Source organism: Chrysemys picta, chromosome 5 (assembly GCF_011386835.1).
Source record: "Chrysemys picta bellii isolate R12L10 chromosome 5, ASM1138683v2, whole genome shotgun sequence".
NCBI classification, from domain to species: domain Eukaryota; kingdom Metazoa; phylum Chordata; order Testudines; family Emydidae; genus Chrysemys; species Chrysemys picta.
Window position 1 is genome coordinate 69,848,010 of NC_088795.1, and position 19,021 is coordinate 69,867,030.

The window sequence follows — 19,021 nt, forward strand, 5'->3', positions numbered from 1 at the left end:
TGGACTAATTCATCCCAAACTGAGAAATCATTTGGGACCTGAAAAAGCAGGAAAGCTTGTTTTTCTTTTCCAGATTATGAACAAACAGGAAAATGAAGGTGAAGACAACTGAGCTAGATGCAGAAGCCAATATTTTAAGTTTCTCATTTTGACTTGGCTGACAGATTTTTTTTGTTAATATTTCATTTAACTATTTTATCAAAAACGAACCTGATTTTAAAAACAAGTTGAATGTTTAACTAACTCATGTTTGTTTTGTTAAAATATTATGTTTGCTGTTGAAGAAAAAAATCCAGAATACCTAATGTTGTTTTAGTTAAATAAAAATTTAAATATCTGTCTGGTGATGTTCTCCTAATACAGCCTGGCAAGAAAATCCTCCAAATATTAATGATTAACCTGTTGAACTGGAGATATTTATGAAGTCACGAATAGTGAACTATCTGCTTCAATTACCTTTAGTAAATGAAATAACCAAACAATCATTCATTTTCTGATATAGCTGTAAAACTAATCTGCATAGCGTGTACCTCCTAAAAATGAAACCTACATCTAGCTCTGAGTTGTGAAGAATATGTATTGACGTTATAACAACCAACAAGAATGCACTTTTATGTAGAAATCCATGATTAAATTGATTCTTCCTGACTAGTGATTTCAATCATGATTTAAATCAAATCTATCCTGCTCTTAGCAGGAACTGAATTCATAAATGTCCAGTTATATTGCTTGTTTCCAGCAGAATGTGGACACACATATACGCTGCAAAATTGACAGTATATGCACCCATTTTTATGTGCATAGGTGCTCTGTAGAAGTGGCTTTAATATGCATAAGCTTCCATACTCAGACAGAATATGGATCTATAATTTGTATATAGCACGCCGGTCATTTTTCTCAGTGGAAAGGGAACCTAAGCCAACCTAAAACTTCTACCCTAACCTACATTTTGCAATATAGGAGCTGATGGAAAAGCATTATAAATATGTAATTGTAAATGAAGTCAGTGGGCTCCATTAAGGCACAGTAGTCTCCCCATTTGCAACAAATAGCAAGATCAGGGCCTAAAAGAGAATGTGGGGTGAAAGTGAGATGTAAAATAATAAAATAAAAATACCAACTGACAACATGTCACCAATCTTGAGCCTTAACCTAAGTGGAGCTGCCAACGTATTCAACTCAAAATATCTAGGTTTGTAATGGAAACATCTATTAATCCTTAGCTATTTTAAACTCTGCAAATTATAGCATTTCAACACACAGTGCATCCCATCCCTATCTCTACTACTTGCCGTCACCTAGGGTGTATTCAGTTTACTCCCTAAGTGCCCGTTATTGCTATCATTGTATTTGCTTCCACCAAAGTCAATGCAAATCAATGAAAGCATCAACCTTATTATTCTACAATACTTGTGTTTTGTTGGGGGTTTTGTGGTTTATTTTCAGGTTTTTTTTTTAATTTTCTAACAGAAAACTTTACACTGTTTTTTGAACACTCATTCTCGATCTTAACAGAAGTATTAAAGGTTGCCTCATATCACAGGCCATCACTTAAAATAAAACCTAAAATTTATTGGAAAGAAAAAAATAAAAATATCCAATTTAAACAGATAATCATTCACCCCACAAAGTCTCTGACATCAGTGCATCAATCTAACAGAAATCTCTTTGAAACCTGCATACACGAGAGTTTTTTTTCTTGGAGATTAGCAGATCTTTCAGTTCAGTTTAAAACATTATGAAAAATTAGCAACTTAACTTACCCACTGGCCAATTCACTAAATATTAACATCTAAACAATAAAAGTTTTTCTTCAAAACATCAAAAGGAAATAAGTAGATTAGAGTGTAAATTCTTACATTTTTCCTTTTAAAATTCAACAGTTCCCATATACAAGATAAATATGCAACTATTTCTTCTTAAAGGAGACAGATTTAAAAAAAAAAATCGATACAATACAGTCTTGTGCCGCAACTAAGCAAAGCATTTAAGAATGTACTTAAAGTTAAGCATGTCCTTAAGTTGTTTTGCTGAATTGGAACCTAAAACCTACAATATTAACAGAACAGAACACACTCATGTTCTTAAGCTGTCCTGTTCTGAGTACTTAGCCCTGATTCTGCAAACCTTTGTTCTTTGCAGGATAAAGAAGTGTGTCTCGAAAGGGCCACATGCTGAGCATTCTGGCATCAATCCAGAAATGCATTTAACCATATGAGTTATTCTCCTGAAGTAAATAAGCTTTTCAGTTGTTTTATTTTTGTTTGAAAAACTATTAAACCGGCTTGAAATTAGAAACAAATTAAATTAGGACATAAAAATGGAATAATCTAAGTTATGTCAGACAGGAAGGCATGTAGTATTTTTTTTTTTAATTTTAAAAGGAGTGAAGGGATATGACATTATCTCCCCCACCCATGCCAAACAAATTGTAATCGCAATATTTGCACAAGACCGATGAATATTATGTTAAATCAAGAAAGGAAAAAACGATACAAAAAAGTTGTGATTGCAATTACACGTGATATAATCACTGTATGACATTTATAACTTCAGTCCAGAACAAGAAATATAAAATTAAAGTAATCAGAATTACATATATTAACAAAATTACATAGTTTTATTTTTGTTTTTTTAAGATTTTATAAAAATAGTTGAAAATATAGAAATATTATAGTACTTTCATTTGCCTTAAATGTACAAGTTAAAGGCAAGTTACCATTCAATGTTTCAGGGAAAGCATATTTTTATAAAAACACTAAAAACACCTAATATCCATTGTTTTAATAGAAAAATGTATCTGACCCACAACTGAGTTCAAGAATAGTTATTTTTATAATGTAGCATCTTGCTTATTTACTACATTATTTTATAAAAAAAAATACAGATTAGCCTCTGAAAAAGCCAAATAAAGTTGAAGTGAATAAAATCCAAAAATGAAGCACTGACATTGGCTACAAACATATGAAATTGAGGAGACTCAGTTCTTGCCCTCAAGGAATTGTTTTCCTGTTCTTAAGGTCAGGTTGATCAGTGTTGTAGCAATATTATAAATTGTCATGTGAGAACTTGTTGGGTTGAACCTTACCTTGGGTTGAGCTTGACCATTGTCTTCAAGGGGAGACGTATTGGTCCCTTATTATAGGTTTGTTCCTAGATTTTAAAAACTTCAGGATTGGACTTATAAATTGCTGAGTATCCTTATTTCCTGTTATGGAAAAAGTTCTGTGCACTTTACAGGATGACCTTGCTTAAGGAGCAAGCTCTTGTCCTGTGACAAAAATCAAGGAAATCATGTTACTAGGTCCCAATTCTGCAACAAGATCTGCTAGTGCAGATAACTGAGCCTGTATGGAATCCCAATCACTTTAAAAACACTCTATAGAGTGCAGGACTCCATACTAGTAGATTCTGATCCCTAGTTATTGCCTAAAATAGTAGATATTTGTGTAAAGTTAAAAACATTGAATAACTTCCACAAAAGTGTATAAGTATGGCTACTGAGTTGATAAATTAATGATTACATTTTATTTTATATAACTCTTTAAATAAACCAAGCTCTAAAATGATACACAATTGGAGTAATACAGCACTAGTCTTCTTGTCATATTCCTGTTATGGAGGCCTCTCAATATGTTGCTTTAAGTCTCCATTTTAAGACTTTTTTCCTGCAAATGTAAAATGCATAGAGGGGATTGGATGACTCAGGGTTGGTGAGAAATCTCGGTCACAGGTTTGAATATAACCCAAATCAATGGATGATGTTTTTTTTGATAAGTCTGGCTGAAATAAAATGATTGTGTCAGTCTAGATCCTGAGTCCACACCCAGGTCACAAAAAACAACCCAATATACACTTTTTTTGGCATTGTCAGCCAAACACTCAAAGATCATGGAAATGACTTACTTTATCACACCTTCAAAACAGGGTTTAGTCATATTTAATCCATCAAAACTTTTGTATTGCATCATAGTATCAAAATATTTTATGAAATGATAAATTTCAAGTTATGATGTACAGCACATAATCTTCCCTAGTTCTCTCCCTTCTTCACCCCTACAAAGCAAGGTTATTATTATTTATAGTATGTGATTGCCTGGAAACCCAATCCTTGTTGCTCTAGGCACTCTACTAAACACAGCAGAAAAGCGTTTTCCTGTTACAAAGACTTAAAAGTCTTCTGCTGTAAAGTCTCTCCACCTGCATGTGACAGTAGGGGGAAAAGTTGTGCTGCTACCACTGCTGCTGTACTTGTTCTATTGATACATACAGGGATCCATAGGAGACATCAACTTTTGACACCTTTCATGACTATTAAATTCACTTTTAAACAAAAAAGACATTTAGAAGACTTCCATATCTTTATAGCTTGAGTGGCTGTTCCAACACAATATGAGATTAGAGGGTCAAATGCAGTAGCCTCTCACATCTGAAGAGCTGAATTCAAATTAAAAAGAGCACATTTAAAAGAATTGTATAGTATCATTCATCCTCTTGTAAACATTTTTTCAACACAAGACACCCACCACCAGAATTCACAAGAAAGTCAGAGGAAAGTTCATTCCCACAACACAGATTATATGGCAGGGTTTTTTTAGGAAGCTTGTACTTTACCGGTCTATTATTCCTGGATCTATTCACTAGTATTGTCACTTTCACTTTAGAAAAATAATAATGTAGAAGTAGCTAGTTAATTGGAAACGTGTGCTCAATCACAATACGACAAGAGTACAGAAAACTCTTCTAACTAGTTCTTAAGAAAAATATGCTTCTTTCGACAGACTCCCTGACCCAATATCAGTGAAAATTCAGATTGGGCATTTACTTCCCAAGTTAATTACCAGACAAAGAATGTAACAGGGTTGCCATAGGGAAATTGAAAAGTGGTGTATTGGCAGGTAAAAATATCCCCTGAATCTATATACAATATTTTTTTTCATATTTAAGCAATTTTCTCTTCATTAATCTGTTAAAGCTAGTGTTGGAGCACTGTTACTTATTAAAAGTGTCTTCCCCAGCTAATGCCATTTGTTGTTCTTTCAATTACAGATCACACAGTATGATGGGGATAAAAGAATTGTTGTAAGCATGCAACTCACATGCCACACTGAGGAAGATGCAGTTCCCCTTTTAAGGTTATTTTTTAATTGAGTAACAGATTGTAACAGCAAGCAGAGATGTGCAGGTACAGCAATTAAAATATTCACTACCTAAGGAGTGTTAGGATAATATGGTTTTAGTTCAAAAGTCAGTCCAGTGGCCCATAAATGCTCTTTGTAGATTGACCATATTGCAGTTCTGAGAGAGAAACAAGGTGGGATCCTGGGGGCGGGGGGGGGGGTGTCTCTGAAGGGGGCAGTCAGGGAGCAGGGGGGGGGGGGCGGAAGGAGTTGGATGGGGCATGGGAGTCCCGGGGTCTGATCAAGCAAATCTGAAACTGAATAACCTAAGAACAAAAGAACAGCCACACTGGGGCAGTCCATCTAGCCCAGTATCCTGTCTTCCAACAATGACAAATGCCAGGTGCTTCGGAGGGAATGAACAGAACAGGTAATCATCAAGTGATCCATCCTATCGCCCATTCCCAGCTTCTGGCAACAGAGGCTAGGGACACCATCCCTGCCCATCCTGGCTAATAGCCATTGATGGACCTATCTTACATTAATCTATTTAACTCCCTTTTGAACTGTTATAGTATTGGCCTTCACAACTCCTCTGACAAAGAGTTCCACAAGTTGACTATCTGTTGCGTGAAGAAATACTTCCTTTTGTTTGTTTTAAATCTGCTGCCTACTAATTTAATTTGGTGACCCCTAGTTCTTGTGTTATGAGAAGGAGTAAATAACACTTTCTTATTTGCTTTCTCCACACCAGTCATCCTTGGTAGATGAATCCAAATGCAAGTCCAGGGTTCATTTCATGGATTTTCCATTATCCTTGAAAAATGAATGTCACTTTATAGTTGTTGCCCTATACTGGACTGCTATATTTTTGCTCATATAGTAGTAGAATTAAAAATTGATAGAGACCTTTAGGTCAGGCTTGACAAAGCCCTGGCTGGGATGATTTGATTGGGGATTGGTCCTGCTTTGAGCAGGGGGTTGGACTAAATGACCTCCTGGGGTCCCCTCCAACCATAGGCGTGCGCAGCCCATTTCATTAGGATGTGCACCCAGGCAGCCCCGCCCTAGCGCCGCCCCTGCCCTGCCATAGTCCCGCCCCCATCCACTCCCTCCTACTTCCCGCCCCCTGACTTCCCCCCTCAGAACCTCCAACCCCCCCTACTCCTTGTCCCCTGACTACCCCCTCCTGGGACCCCTGCCCCTAACTGCACCTCAGGACTCCACTCCCTACCTAAGCCTCCCTGCTCCTTGTCCCCTGACTGCCCCCCTAGGACCCTACCCCCTACCTGTCCCCTGGCTGCCCAGACCCTTATCCACCCCCCACCCCAGACAGACCCTCGGGACTCCCACGCCTATCCAACGGCTCCCCACCCCCTGACAGGCCCACAGAACTCCCGACCCATATAATCCCCCCACTCCCTACCTCCCCCAACCCCTCTCCACACTCCTCCCTCCTGACAGAACTCCTGACTCATACCACACACACCCCAGCTCCTTGTCCCCTGACCACCCCCTCCAGAGGACCCCCCCCACTAACTGCCCCCCCAGGAACTTCCTTGCTTCCTGTCCCCTGACTGCCCCCCCACCCCCTATTCACCCCCACCCCCTGAGAGACCCCAGGACTCCCATGCCTCATCCAACCCTCCCCACTCCCTGACTGCCCCCTCCAGAGATCCCCCGCCCCCAGGATCCCACCTCCTATCCAACCCACCCTGTCCCCTGACTACCCCCAGCCCTTATCCAGCCCCCCTGGCCCCGGACCCCTTACCATGACATGAGGCTCCTTGCCTCCTCGCAGAGCCAAACACTGCCCCGCGGGAGCGCACAGCCCCGGCCCCCAGAGCGCTGCGCGCGCAGTGGCATGGCTCATGGGGACGGGGAGCATGTCTGACTCCCCATGCAGCCCTGTCCCTCAGAGCACTGCGCACGGCAGCATGGCTCCAGGGGAGCAGCGAGCATCTCTGCCTCACCGCGGAGCCGAACGCTGCCCCGCGGGAGTGCGCAGCCCCAGCCCCCAGAGCGCTGCACGCGTGGCAGCATGGCTCCAGGGGAGGGGCCGGCGGCTTGCTGCGTTCAACCGGGCGCTCCGGCCCCGGAGCGCAGACCCCGCGGCTTGCTGCGCTGGGGAGTGGAGTCATTTGCTCACCCCTGCATTAGGGTGTGCCTAGGCACACCCCGTGCGCACGCCTATGCTTCCAACCCTGATATTCTATGATTCTATTCCATGACTTCGATCATACCACCCCACACACACTTTAGTTGTCTCTTTTCCAAGCTGAAAAGTCCCAGTGTTATTCATCTCTCCTCGTATGGAAGCTGTTCCATGCCCCTAATAATTTTCATTTCCCTTTTTTAAACCTTTTCCAATTCCAATATCTCTTTTTGAGATGGGGTGACCACATCTGCATGCAGTATTCAAGATGTGGGTGTATCAACATATGATAAACTGTACACATATCAAACCCAAACACTCAAGGAGGCGTAGTTTGTTTCTAAGCCCTTGAAATATTACTATACTCTTCAAAGCACTGCTGTTTGACTGACATACTCAGTTTGCTCCCCTTTTACTCAGCTTATCTATTTTCAATACAGTGGTGATCAGCAACTCAGTTTCCCTTTGCAGGCAGAGTAATTTAAGGCTGACACCTTAAGGAACCCAGAATTACACTCTGAGTTGGGGTAGGATTTCATTAGAATCTGTGTTGGTATTGAATTAATGGTGCCCTTTTTAATACCAATTGATGCTACTAAGACATCCACACTCCACAATCAGATCTTGAAAAAAAGGTTAGAAAAAAATCAATGATATTAGTGCAGGTCATCCCCTGCCACTATATTCAAGTTAAAAACAAGAAAATGTTACTTAAAAAGAAAATGGATCTGCTCTTCAGCTTCCTTGGTCTTAGGAGCATAAAAATCAGAAACTACATTTAAGGGACTAGATGATATTGGTTCTGCCTTATTCCGTACAGCAGGCTTCCTTGGGGGCAGTTAGCTAGTCAGGCACACATGTGATGGTCTGGGTATGGTCCTTCCTTATGTTTACCCCCAGGAGAAACAAGAACATCAACCAGTTTCCTTGGTATTGCAACAACCCAAAAGGAACACATTTCTTTGCATTTACATTGACCTTTAAGGCTGCGATTCCACCAACCCACGCTGCCTCCCAGGAAATCTTCCAAGTGAGCCAACGTATCCCAGCGTTCACACCGCACCAGTGTAGTCCAATCCTGATAACCTTTGGTCTGTTTTCGATGCTCTCCCACAACTGGAAGTTCTTTTGTCCTAGGCCACAAGCATGTGCTTGATTTCAAAATAGAGGGACCAACCTCAACACATGATGACTCCACAAAACTGCTTCAACATAGAGGAGGCAGTTAACGGTTCAAGGGTGCAGCTGATTCCTAATCCAATAAGGCCAAGGAAATGACTATGGCCTATAGAAAATGGTCATTGTTTCTACTTCACTCACATGTCTATTCACTGCATTGTGCTTGTCTACCCTACAAAATTAAGTCGACTTTATCTAATTCGAACTCAAGCCTCCAAATTAAGTGCGTGGCCACACCAGGCTCATTGTCTCGGCTTAAAGGACCCGATCGTGTAGACATGTACATTAACAGGTTGAATTAAGGCGGCTTCCTTCGACCTAACTTTTTAGTGTAGACGAGGCCTCAGTGTGTTCTGAAAATACCTTTTTAGGGATCCTTACTATAGCAAAGAATTAGGGAACTGATAGCTTGACTTAACTAAGTAAAAAGTTTTCTTTACTTTTGACAGTCTAGGAACAGGACTGTTTTTAAAATGCTGTTAATCTAAATCCCATTTCAAATAAAGCAAATTGAAGTTGATACACACTAGGCCACTACTAGAGGCTCATCTGCCTTAGAGGAAAAACTGGTTCCAGAAACAAAAATTTGCCATAGTGCAAACAAGGCAAGACAGATAATCCCAGAATGTACTCTGGGTTGGGCCTGTTTGGAAATTCAGAGACGTGTTCTGTGAACATGAGTAGCCAGGACCCAAATAACTGCCCATTAAACTCAGTGAGTGTACTGGTTGGGTCTGCAAATATTGCAAAAAAATCAAATTCCATGGGAAAAATTTAAATGACTAAATTATGCAATATATGTGCCTATTTGAAATATGTTTTAGGCAACCATGATATGATGAAACCATGAACAAAACTCACAGAACAATCACCACAACATCTCTCTCTAAAACACATTGCCACCAATAATTCATTCATTTATTAAACAAAACCAACTCCCCTATTCTCCAATGGGCAATTTCAGCCCCCAATCATGCTCCTCCCCCTCTAAGGCTTAATTAAAAGGATGTCTTGCAGCATGCCTAGAAGTCTCATGAACTCAGGCTATTTTGGAGTAAGTTGGGGAGCCATTTCCAAAGATGAAAAAGAAAACATTTCACAGAAAACACAATCTATTATGAGCCCAGTCTTTTAAATCAAAGGAGATCAAGCTCGAGTGCCCTCATTTATCACTACTATGATGGTGTGTCAATGGGAGAGATGGTCTCTCAAGCAGACACGTCTCAAGCCATTTAGCATTTTACAGGTCAAAACCACCACTTTAAATCCACCCAGAAAGCAAGGGGCAGCCAGCACAGATCACTGGGAGCTTATATATGCAGTACTCTCTCAGAAGCATCACTTAATAAGCAGGCTGCTGCAAAGCACACTGACTTTAGTCAGGCCAGGATTTCACCCTATATGTATCTAATTTCGGTGTGTAATACAGTCACCATTAAAGACCTGCACAGCTAAAATGGGGGAAAGAGGCTTGAGAAACCCCAGGCAAAGGTTTAAAATAATGGCTCCTTGTTCCCCATAATCATCTCCCTTCGCCTGCCCAACGGGTGGCACGGCATTCATGGACAGAAGGCCGCTTTCATTATAAAGCTGTCTGGCACCTTGCAGATCTAATCAACTCTCCCACCTGTTAAAATCAGGTGGCACTGTTTGCTACAAATAATTATGAAACAAACCAAACAGTTGTTTTTATAGGGATGCTCACTAGTGACTTAAGGTTTTTCTTAGTATTTCTAATGCAAAATCATGTTTGGAATTTATATTTCAATCAGATGCTATCACCTTGAGCTGAAACTTGTCATGCAAAGTTGCAGAATCTAGAAATGATGTTTTCCCCTACTCAGTCAAAATTCAGTTTGCCTTGTTGAGTTTACTGTATGTGTACTGCATATTAAAAATAGCTTGCTATGGTTTTGGGGGATTTTTTTAGAATTAAGAAATGAAATTTAACAATTAGACAGTGATCAAATTTCTACTGGGATTTAATCAAAAAAGTCATAGTTACTGTAACTATCAGTTAAATAATGTATGCCTATTGTTTATGTAAGTGCATACAATAAAAATAGTCTGATATGTATTTTCTCCTAGAAACACCTTACAATAACCCCTACCTCCATTCTACCTCAATTATTGTATATAGCTCTCTTCCTCACATATATTCCTCATTCCATAGCAACTCTCATCTCCCACCCACCTCACAAACTCAGACTTTAGATGATCAGGATGGTCCCTTCTGGCCATAGTGTGGCCACAGAACTTCACCCATACATTCCTGCAATACACCCATAACCATTGGCTGAGTTACTTAAGACCTTAAATCATGATTTAAAAAACTTCAAGTTACAGAGAATCCACCATTTACACTAGTTTAAATCTGCAAGTGACCCATGCACCATGCTGCAGAGGAAGGCAAAAAGTCCCAGGGTTTCTGCCAATCTGACCTGGGAGAAAATTCCTTCCTAGCCCCTAATATGGCAATCAGTTAGACCCTGAGCACCCACCAGTCAGATACCTAGGAAAGAATTCAGACGATTATCTCTCAACTTCAACTCTCAATTACAAAATGATTTTTATCACAAAAACTTAATTTAAAATTAACAAACTCACACAAATACACATTATGGAAGAAGCTTTTTTAAAAAAAAAATAAGCACATCCCTCCATTTTGTCATATCATCTCTTTCCCTTTAAGTCTCCTCTCTTTCTATCCACCTCTTGTGTGCAACTCTCATTAAAGTCTCTTCACTATGAATATTCTATTGTAGCTATCAGAAAAGAAGTCCCAGTCTCTGAAGTGCTCTATTTTAGCAATTCAAAAAACAAAGTTACAGTCACTCTCACTCTCCTACTAGCATGCTTTGGAGCAAAATACAAGAACTGGATTAGATGGACAAGGGAATATGCAGTTGTCTAGTCCTTGGTTTCATACAGGAAGTTTAAGGGGAGAAAATGTCTAATGGCTGGACTGTTTTATTTGCTGCACCTCACTCAAATTATCAAAAACTGACTCCTCTACATTAAAGGCTTTCTATACTACAATATACTGGACAAGCTTGTCAGAGTCCTTTGACAACAGAAAGCATCAAGAGGGCTTAACTGTCAATAACTTTTAAAGTGATTTTCCAAGTCTGAACAATGGCAAAATAGCTCCCCGAACATTTTTATCCAGCAATCTTCACAAACCTGACTCTCAGTGGTTGCCCCTAGGGTTCCATTTGGCTTTCTCACCATGATTGCAAAGATGCTGTGGAGCATGCTTAGTGCAGGTGGAATGTTCAAAATATTCAGCAGCAAGCCACTGGCAAGATCTACTGAGCATAATTAAGACTACTAATATTGATTCTCAATTGCTTATATCTCAGCCAAATCTGAATGGATTTTTACAAGGACAGCTAAAGCATCTAACTAACTCTAGACCCGTCCTCCTTCCAAGTTCCGTTGCAAATCATGGAAGTGTTTGACCTCTATAAAAGTTATAATTATAAAAAATAAAAAAGAACCCTTGACAATTTTTTTATAATGGGAAGTGTTAAACAACTTACATAGGTTACTACCGCCCTCCTGTTTTCTCCCAAAATAATTGGTACAATAATTGTGGATATAGTAATTGCAAGGCTACCTTTCCCATTATGGTCCTGTTTTAATCTACCACAGTAACACCAAAAAGACTTCACAGATTCATGGAGGTTTAGATTTATTATTTTTAAACAGGAATATTATACATTTTAAAGCATTTACAATAGTAATACATTTTTAATGGGATAATTTCTTACCTTGATCAAATGGTTTACCTGGACTCCATGTGCGGAAATAATCATCCTGGAAGGGGAAAAACAGCCTACATTTAACATGACATAAGAAATCAATGCATACATACAAAAAAGGAATGCAAAATACAGAAGATATATATACAAACCTCTACTTCCTGCAAGGGGCAAGCAATAAAAAAAAATATATATATATGTTATAGTTATCAAAACAGAACACACTATTGCTTGGAACAGAAAGCAAGCATACAATAGAATTCACATACCATTTCAAGCATTAACTAAAACAGAAGTACTTATACTATGTTGTATACTATTATGAAAAGCAAGAAAATAGAACAGCCACGTGCAGGTTTTACTACTGCTTATTATAAAATGTTACAGTAATTGTTATGTGACTCTAAAATTTTTTTCTATAATGTTAAACAAGCATATTGAATCAAATAAACCAGAATATGCTAGCTTTTGACAAGTTCATTATTAATGTAAGTTCTCAAGTTATCATGATTAGAAAAGTAGTCTATAACATAACTAAACATTTTAGAATTATATAGGAGTTGTACTTAGAGATATTTTTCTCCAACATACAGTTAATCAACGATGGAAAGAATATACCACTCACTCAATCACTCCATTTCCATTTAACAAATAATCGCCTAACCATTAAGACGGACTCCTGATTAAATCATATTTGTATTTGCCTATGTGCATGAGAGCAAAAACTAATATTCAAACATCTTTATTGTACGACTAAGATATTTAGTAATAAATAACAAAATGTACAACTGTAGTAGGAAAAGAGCCTGAGACATAAGCCCTTGTATCAGAGGTCTGTAAGTAGAACCTGCTTACAGAATTTGGCAAGAACAGGGCTGATATTGCAAAAATACACATTTCTAAGAAGTGCTAGTCACAGAGAACTCAGGCAAACATCCCGATATTAAGTGGTACCAGAACATCCCAATATCAAGGTTGGTACAAAAATGTTCCCCAGGAAAAACAGAAACACACTGACCCCTCTAAAAGGTAAGGTTAGGATGACCATACACAATAAAAATGTTTTAATTAAACCAACATGTGCAAGGTAATGGGCAATAATTAGACACATTAGGGGGCAGTAATTAACTACGTTAGGGGGGCAGTACTAACTTGTTTGTATCAGGATATAAAGATGTTTTTCAGAGGAAGTATTTTTGTTGGCCTAGGGAGAAACAGAAAGTTCCGCCATTCACTGAGCTGGTTCATTATTACAAGCACACATGTATTAGCAGTCCGGTAAAGTCTGTGAAATACTAGTACTGTGCTTCGTCGACAATAAACCTGTCTAGGTGATTTTGTCCCTTAACGATTCTTGTGGTTATTGGGCCATTTGCTTGAGGTCTGCTATGCCAGCTGTTTGCCCAGGGCTGGGGTGGCACACAGAGGAAACACACACATGCAGCCAAACATCTAACCACAACAACAATACATACCAATAGCTTAATTCTTTGATGTACCCACTGACACTAGAGATACAAGACAAAGATTGGGAAAACTGACGGAATCTTAGAAATATATTCAATTCAATCTCATGCCTTTTCTAGAATAATCTCTTAAACAGATTTTACTGGACATCAGAACATCTACATAAAGTTTATTTACTATGATTAGTTAACCGTTGGATAAATTGCCAACCAGCAACTCTAATCCACTTAAAAAAAACCACACACACACACACACACACACACACAAAAACTTGGCCAGATCTTTTCATGACACTAGAAATAAAGACATGCCTTTCCCCAAAAATGTCTATGCTGAGATCTTCTAGCAAACACCAAGCAATGGATACTGAAATCTCACTTAGAGGCAAAAAGTATAATACAACTGTCCATATGTTCATGATAAGTTAGAGAGTTAACTTTAAGGGAGAAAATATATTTGCATAGGTGAGGAAATAGAGAAAAATACACTAAAATTTGGTTTCACACAGATGCAAAAAAGTGATTGTAGAACAACAGGTCTTTGATTCATGGTGTTATTAATAAAACTTATTTTTACAATATGTTTGTAACACATACACGGAGTTCATGATCCTATGCTGAGCAACACCAACCATGGAATGGAAAAGAAAAAAGAATAGAACCTTAAAGTGGGAAGCACTCCTCTACTCTAATGTTGATGGTTGTGACTGTTGTACAAGTTAACAATCTCTGCACTGTGGAATACTTATGTTTGCATGCCTTTGTTCTACTCTTGAAAAAAAATACAGCAATATAAAATGGGAGAAAATAAAACAATGTTAGAAAAGTTTATGAAAGCTGAACAGAAATGATAAATGATGGTTGTTTTTCTGGTTGTATTCCTCCTTATCAAAGTGTGAATTCTCTATTTTCTGTTTATATAATGTCATTCGTTATAACAGGCGAAGGAATACTCAAATGTAAATGATGAACAATGAATCAGATGAACAGAGGAATACATATAACAAACTAAGTACATCATTTCTGTGATGAACTTGTAACATATCAGCCTGGTGAGATTGCAACTTAGTTTCCCTTGAATTCTTGCACAGAAAACTTGGACCACTGAAGTCAATGGGAGTTTTGCCAATGAATTCAGTGAGGCCAGAATTTCATCCTTAGTATTGCATCTTGCAGTTTACTCAATAAGTCTCTGATCAGAGACACATGGGTGGGCCTTTGTGCTGTGCCACATTAACATCAAACATGTTCACCTGTGTGGAGCAGGGCCTAGGATATTAGGAAAGTTCCAGAAGTAATTTTGTAGGTACTAATATAGTCAAAAATCGCTCGCCCACGCTGCTTCCCGCCACCCCTATTTGCCTGGGACGGCGAACCGCAGCCAGTGGGAGCCACAATCGGCCGAACCTGCCGATGCGACAGGTAAACAAACCGGCCCGGCCCGCCAGGGTGCTTACCCTGGCGAGCCACAGGTAGCCGACCCCTACTGTATCTTCATCTAATTTCATTCTTGGTTGTCTTGTTCTTGTCCGTACATACCCTGAGCACATACAGATGCAAGATGAGGTCAATTCTGAAATATGTCTGAGATTGCATTGTTTTTCCATCAAACACCTAGAGGATGTGTGTTCACAGTGACATTCTCATTGTTCTCATTGAAACTAAAAGTGCCACATCCACCATTCTTTCAAATCCCACATACTTAAGATGAGATACACTACACATACAAGAGACAAGAATAATAGAATATCAGGGTTGGAAGGGACCTCAGGAGGTCATCTAGTCCAACCCCCTGCTCAAAGCAGGACCAATCCCTAGACAGTTTTTTTGCCCCAGATCCCTAAATGGCCCCCTCAAGGATTGAACTCACAACTCTGGGTTTAGTAGGCCAATGCTCAAACCACTGAGCTATCCCTCCCCTTTACTACCCATACAGTAACTCCTCACTTAACATCCTCCCACTTAACGTTGTTTCGAAGTTACGTCGCTGCTCCATTCGGGAACCTGCTCGTTTAAAGTTGTGCAATGCTCCCTTATAACATCGATTGGCTGACTTTACAAGGGAGCACTGCACAAGTTCCTCTTCTCCACGTCCTTCCCCTCACTCCCAGTGCTTCCTCTCACCAAACAGACGTTTGGTGGTGCTTAGGACTTTCTGGGAGGGAGGGAGTAAGCAAGCGAACAGGGAAGGGCCACCCAGAACGCAGGGGCTTTAGGGGCTGCAGGGCCCTGGGGCCCTGGCCTGCAGCTCTAAAGCCCCTTTTGGAATGCGTCCCTGCGAGCACGGGCCGGAGGACTCAGGAGGAGCAGGGGCAGCCACGCAGCAGCGGACGGAGAGAAGCAGCGCTTTGAATGTCTTTTCTTCCAATGTTAGAGATAATTGGGAATTGTTTAGGAACACTTTCTAGAAGCCCAAAAAGCAACAATCCTACAACTGAGGAAGGAGGACATATTGGTTTAAAAAAATGCCATAATTTTTTTTAGAGGGAAGAGAAGGCAGCTATAAAAATAATAAATAATAATAATAATAATAAAATATACACTAAATTGAAGAAAGGTAAAATTGATAGTAGTGAATACAAATCAGAAGATATGAATTGTAGGAAGTTGATAAGGGAAGCAAAGGGACACAAGGAGACATCTGCGACAAAGTTAAGGACAATAAGAAGGATTTTTAAAAAACATTAGGAACAAAAATAATCCTGACAAGGGTTTTGGTCCATTACTAAATAGAAATGGTAGAATCATCAATAATATTGCACAAACTTGCATCCAATACATTTAAGAAAGCCAGCTGTGGAGGGGGTTTGTCTTAGTTTTATTACTGATAAACTCAAATGTATACATCTAAGATTACATGAGGGGGTACTCTATCCTGAGAAACCGTGACTCTGAAAAAGATTTGGGGATCATGGTGGATAGTCAGCTGAACATGAGCTCCCAGATTCACAGAAACGTAGGACTGGAAGGGACCTCAGTAGGTCATCCAGTCAAGTCACCAGCACTGAGGCAGGACTAGACCATCCCTGAAAAGTGTTTGTCTAATCTGTTCTTGAAACCTCCAAAGACAGATTCCACAACCTCCCTAAGTAATTTGTTCCAATGCTTAACTACTCTTACAGGTAGGAGGTTTTTCCTAATGACTAACCTAAACCTCCCTTGCTTCAATTTAAGCCCACTACTTCTTGTTTAAGGAGAACAACGTATACACCAACCCTCTGTATAACAACCTTTTAATGTATTTGAAGAGGTTTCTATAAAGAGGATAACAAAGAATGTAATAATTCCCTCAGCTGGTATTACTATGCCCCTACTGAAGAGACTGCAGCCAACTTAACATTAGGCAGAGCAAGTACCTTAAATACAAGCACATTCTGCCTAGGAATTCTCCTTCCACTTTATTCATACACTCAAATCAGATGAGGAAGAATTACATGGCTTTTAAATCAGCTTTGCAAGGTGGTGGTGGTTTTATTTTTGTTTCATTTTAAAAAAATGAGCACCTGTAAAGTTAGCGTTCCCCCTATTCCGAGAAGCACAGATAAGAATGAAGTATCACACTCAAAGCTCCAACTTTAGAGGATCTAGAGGGGAGACTCTCTCATAAGATTTTTTTTTTTTTAAGACTTTGTGCTTTCTCTTTAAGAGCTGATTGTGAGCGATACCAGTCATGAGTCCTTGAGCCAAACCACCTGAGAGAAATGGAAAGGGGCTCTGTAAGGGAGAGAATACATTACCAGGGAAACTGAAAGGACAGTTTGCAGGCATATATCTCCCTGAGAAAAATGAGCAGAGGAGGTAAACCCTTGCCCCAGGGAAGGGGATCCAAATTACTTCATCCCACAGTCCCTGCTGCTGAGTATGGGCTGGGTGGGGACTGACAGACCAGGAGGAGAATAAGCCAGAGCCACTGGAGCCAAATGAGATCAGAAAGGTCACAGGAGCTGGCAAGTTTCATGGTAGCTGAGGGCTTGCACGTAAAAACAGCATGTGGGAAAGAGGAATGCTTTGCAACCTTTTCAACCATCTTGACACAGACCCTGCCTATATCTGGGGTAGGCAATTGTTTCCTTGGGTTGCAACAAGGGAGTCATGCCTTCCTCTGAGATTCAAGTTCTCATATTTGGTTCCTGCTTCCTTTGCATACTGTGGGAATAGGAGTCCCATGTCCACAGGACAGGCAGAGGGCTTTGAAAATCTTACCCTTGGCTCCATGCCACTGATTCTGGCATGGTCACAGTGAACGTGTCTTCCATAAGCCTGCAAAACCATCTCTGCATGAATCTTCCCACACACTGGTTGCAGTCACTGTGTCTGCCATAACTCAGGGGGGAGGGAGAGGCCCATCCTCCAAACCCTTCTCAGAAAGCTTTTTTAAGTTTAAAATTTTTAAAGGAAAGTGTGGAAGCCAAGGAATAAACAGACTTTTAATTAAAAATCTTCAAAAACTCCTGTGAAAGCTTTGCTAAAAAGTGAATCTGCTATTTTTGCCACTTGGAGGCAGAGACTCTTGAAGAGCTTTTCCTGAGGGGCTGTCCTAAACCCAGGTTCAGAGCCAAGATCTGTTCTACATCCCGTTGCTATAGAGATGTGAAATGCCCCACTTTGAAGACTGTCTGACATGGGGAGGACTGAGAAATAACAAAACAAAAAGGTGAGAGACACATTATGACATTCTCATAAACTAGTGAAATGTGGTCTAGATGAAATTACTGTAAAGTAGGTATCCAACTGGTTGAAAGACCATACCCCAAAAATATTTATCAATGGTTCACTGTCAGGCTGGGAGGGAGAATCTAGTGGGATCCCAAACGAATCAGTTCCTGAGTCCAGGCCTGTTCAATAATGTATTGAATAATGGAGTGGAGATTCTGCTTATAAAATCTGATGACACCAAAGTGGGAGGGGTTGCAATCACTTTGATGAGCAGGATTAAAATTCAAAATGATCTTGACAAATTGGAGAATTGAACTGAAATCAACAATATGAAATTCAATAAAAGCAAGTACAAAGTACTTCACTTAAGAAAGAAGAACTGAATGCACAAATATAAAATGGGGAATAACTGGCTAGGTCAGGGGTATTCAGAAACCAAGATACAACTAGAAACTGAGAGGTGACGTTTTTGGTTAAAAATTTCACTTATTCATACAGTAAGCAAACAATTGGTTGATTCAGGGCTGGCACTTACGTTATTGAAGGCTTCATCTCCAGAGTTAGCTGTTTAATATATTGCAAAGAACTGAGCATCAAGTTAATTATATTTTAGCAATTTTCTGCTTTTAGTGGTCTCATTTCAGGTAAAGGGTACCAGAATTATACAATGGTAAATTCTTT

General features: G+C 39.7%; 1 protein-coding gene across 4 annotated transcripts in view; it reads right to left on the reverse strand.

Annotated features, from left to right (window-relative positions):
• Positions 1 to 19,021, reverse strand: part of SPOCK3 (SPARC (osteonectin), cwcv and kazal like domains proteoglycan 3) — a 405,705-nt gene that overhangs the window by 231,456 nt on the left and 155,228 nt on the right. For all 4 annotated transcript variants that reach the window (XM_065596527.1, XM_008173177.4, XM_065596529.1 and 1 more), the window contains exon 3: positions 12,228 to 12,273. In XM_065596527.1, the coding sequence (XP_065452599.1) occupies positions 12,228 to 12,273 (46 nt within the window). The remainder of the gene's footprint in view (positions 1 to 12,227; positions 12,274 to 19,021) is intronic.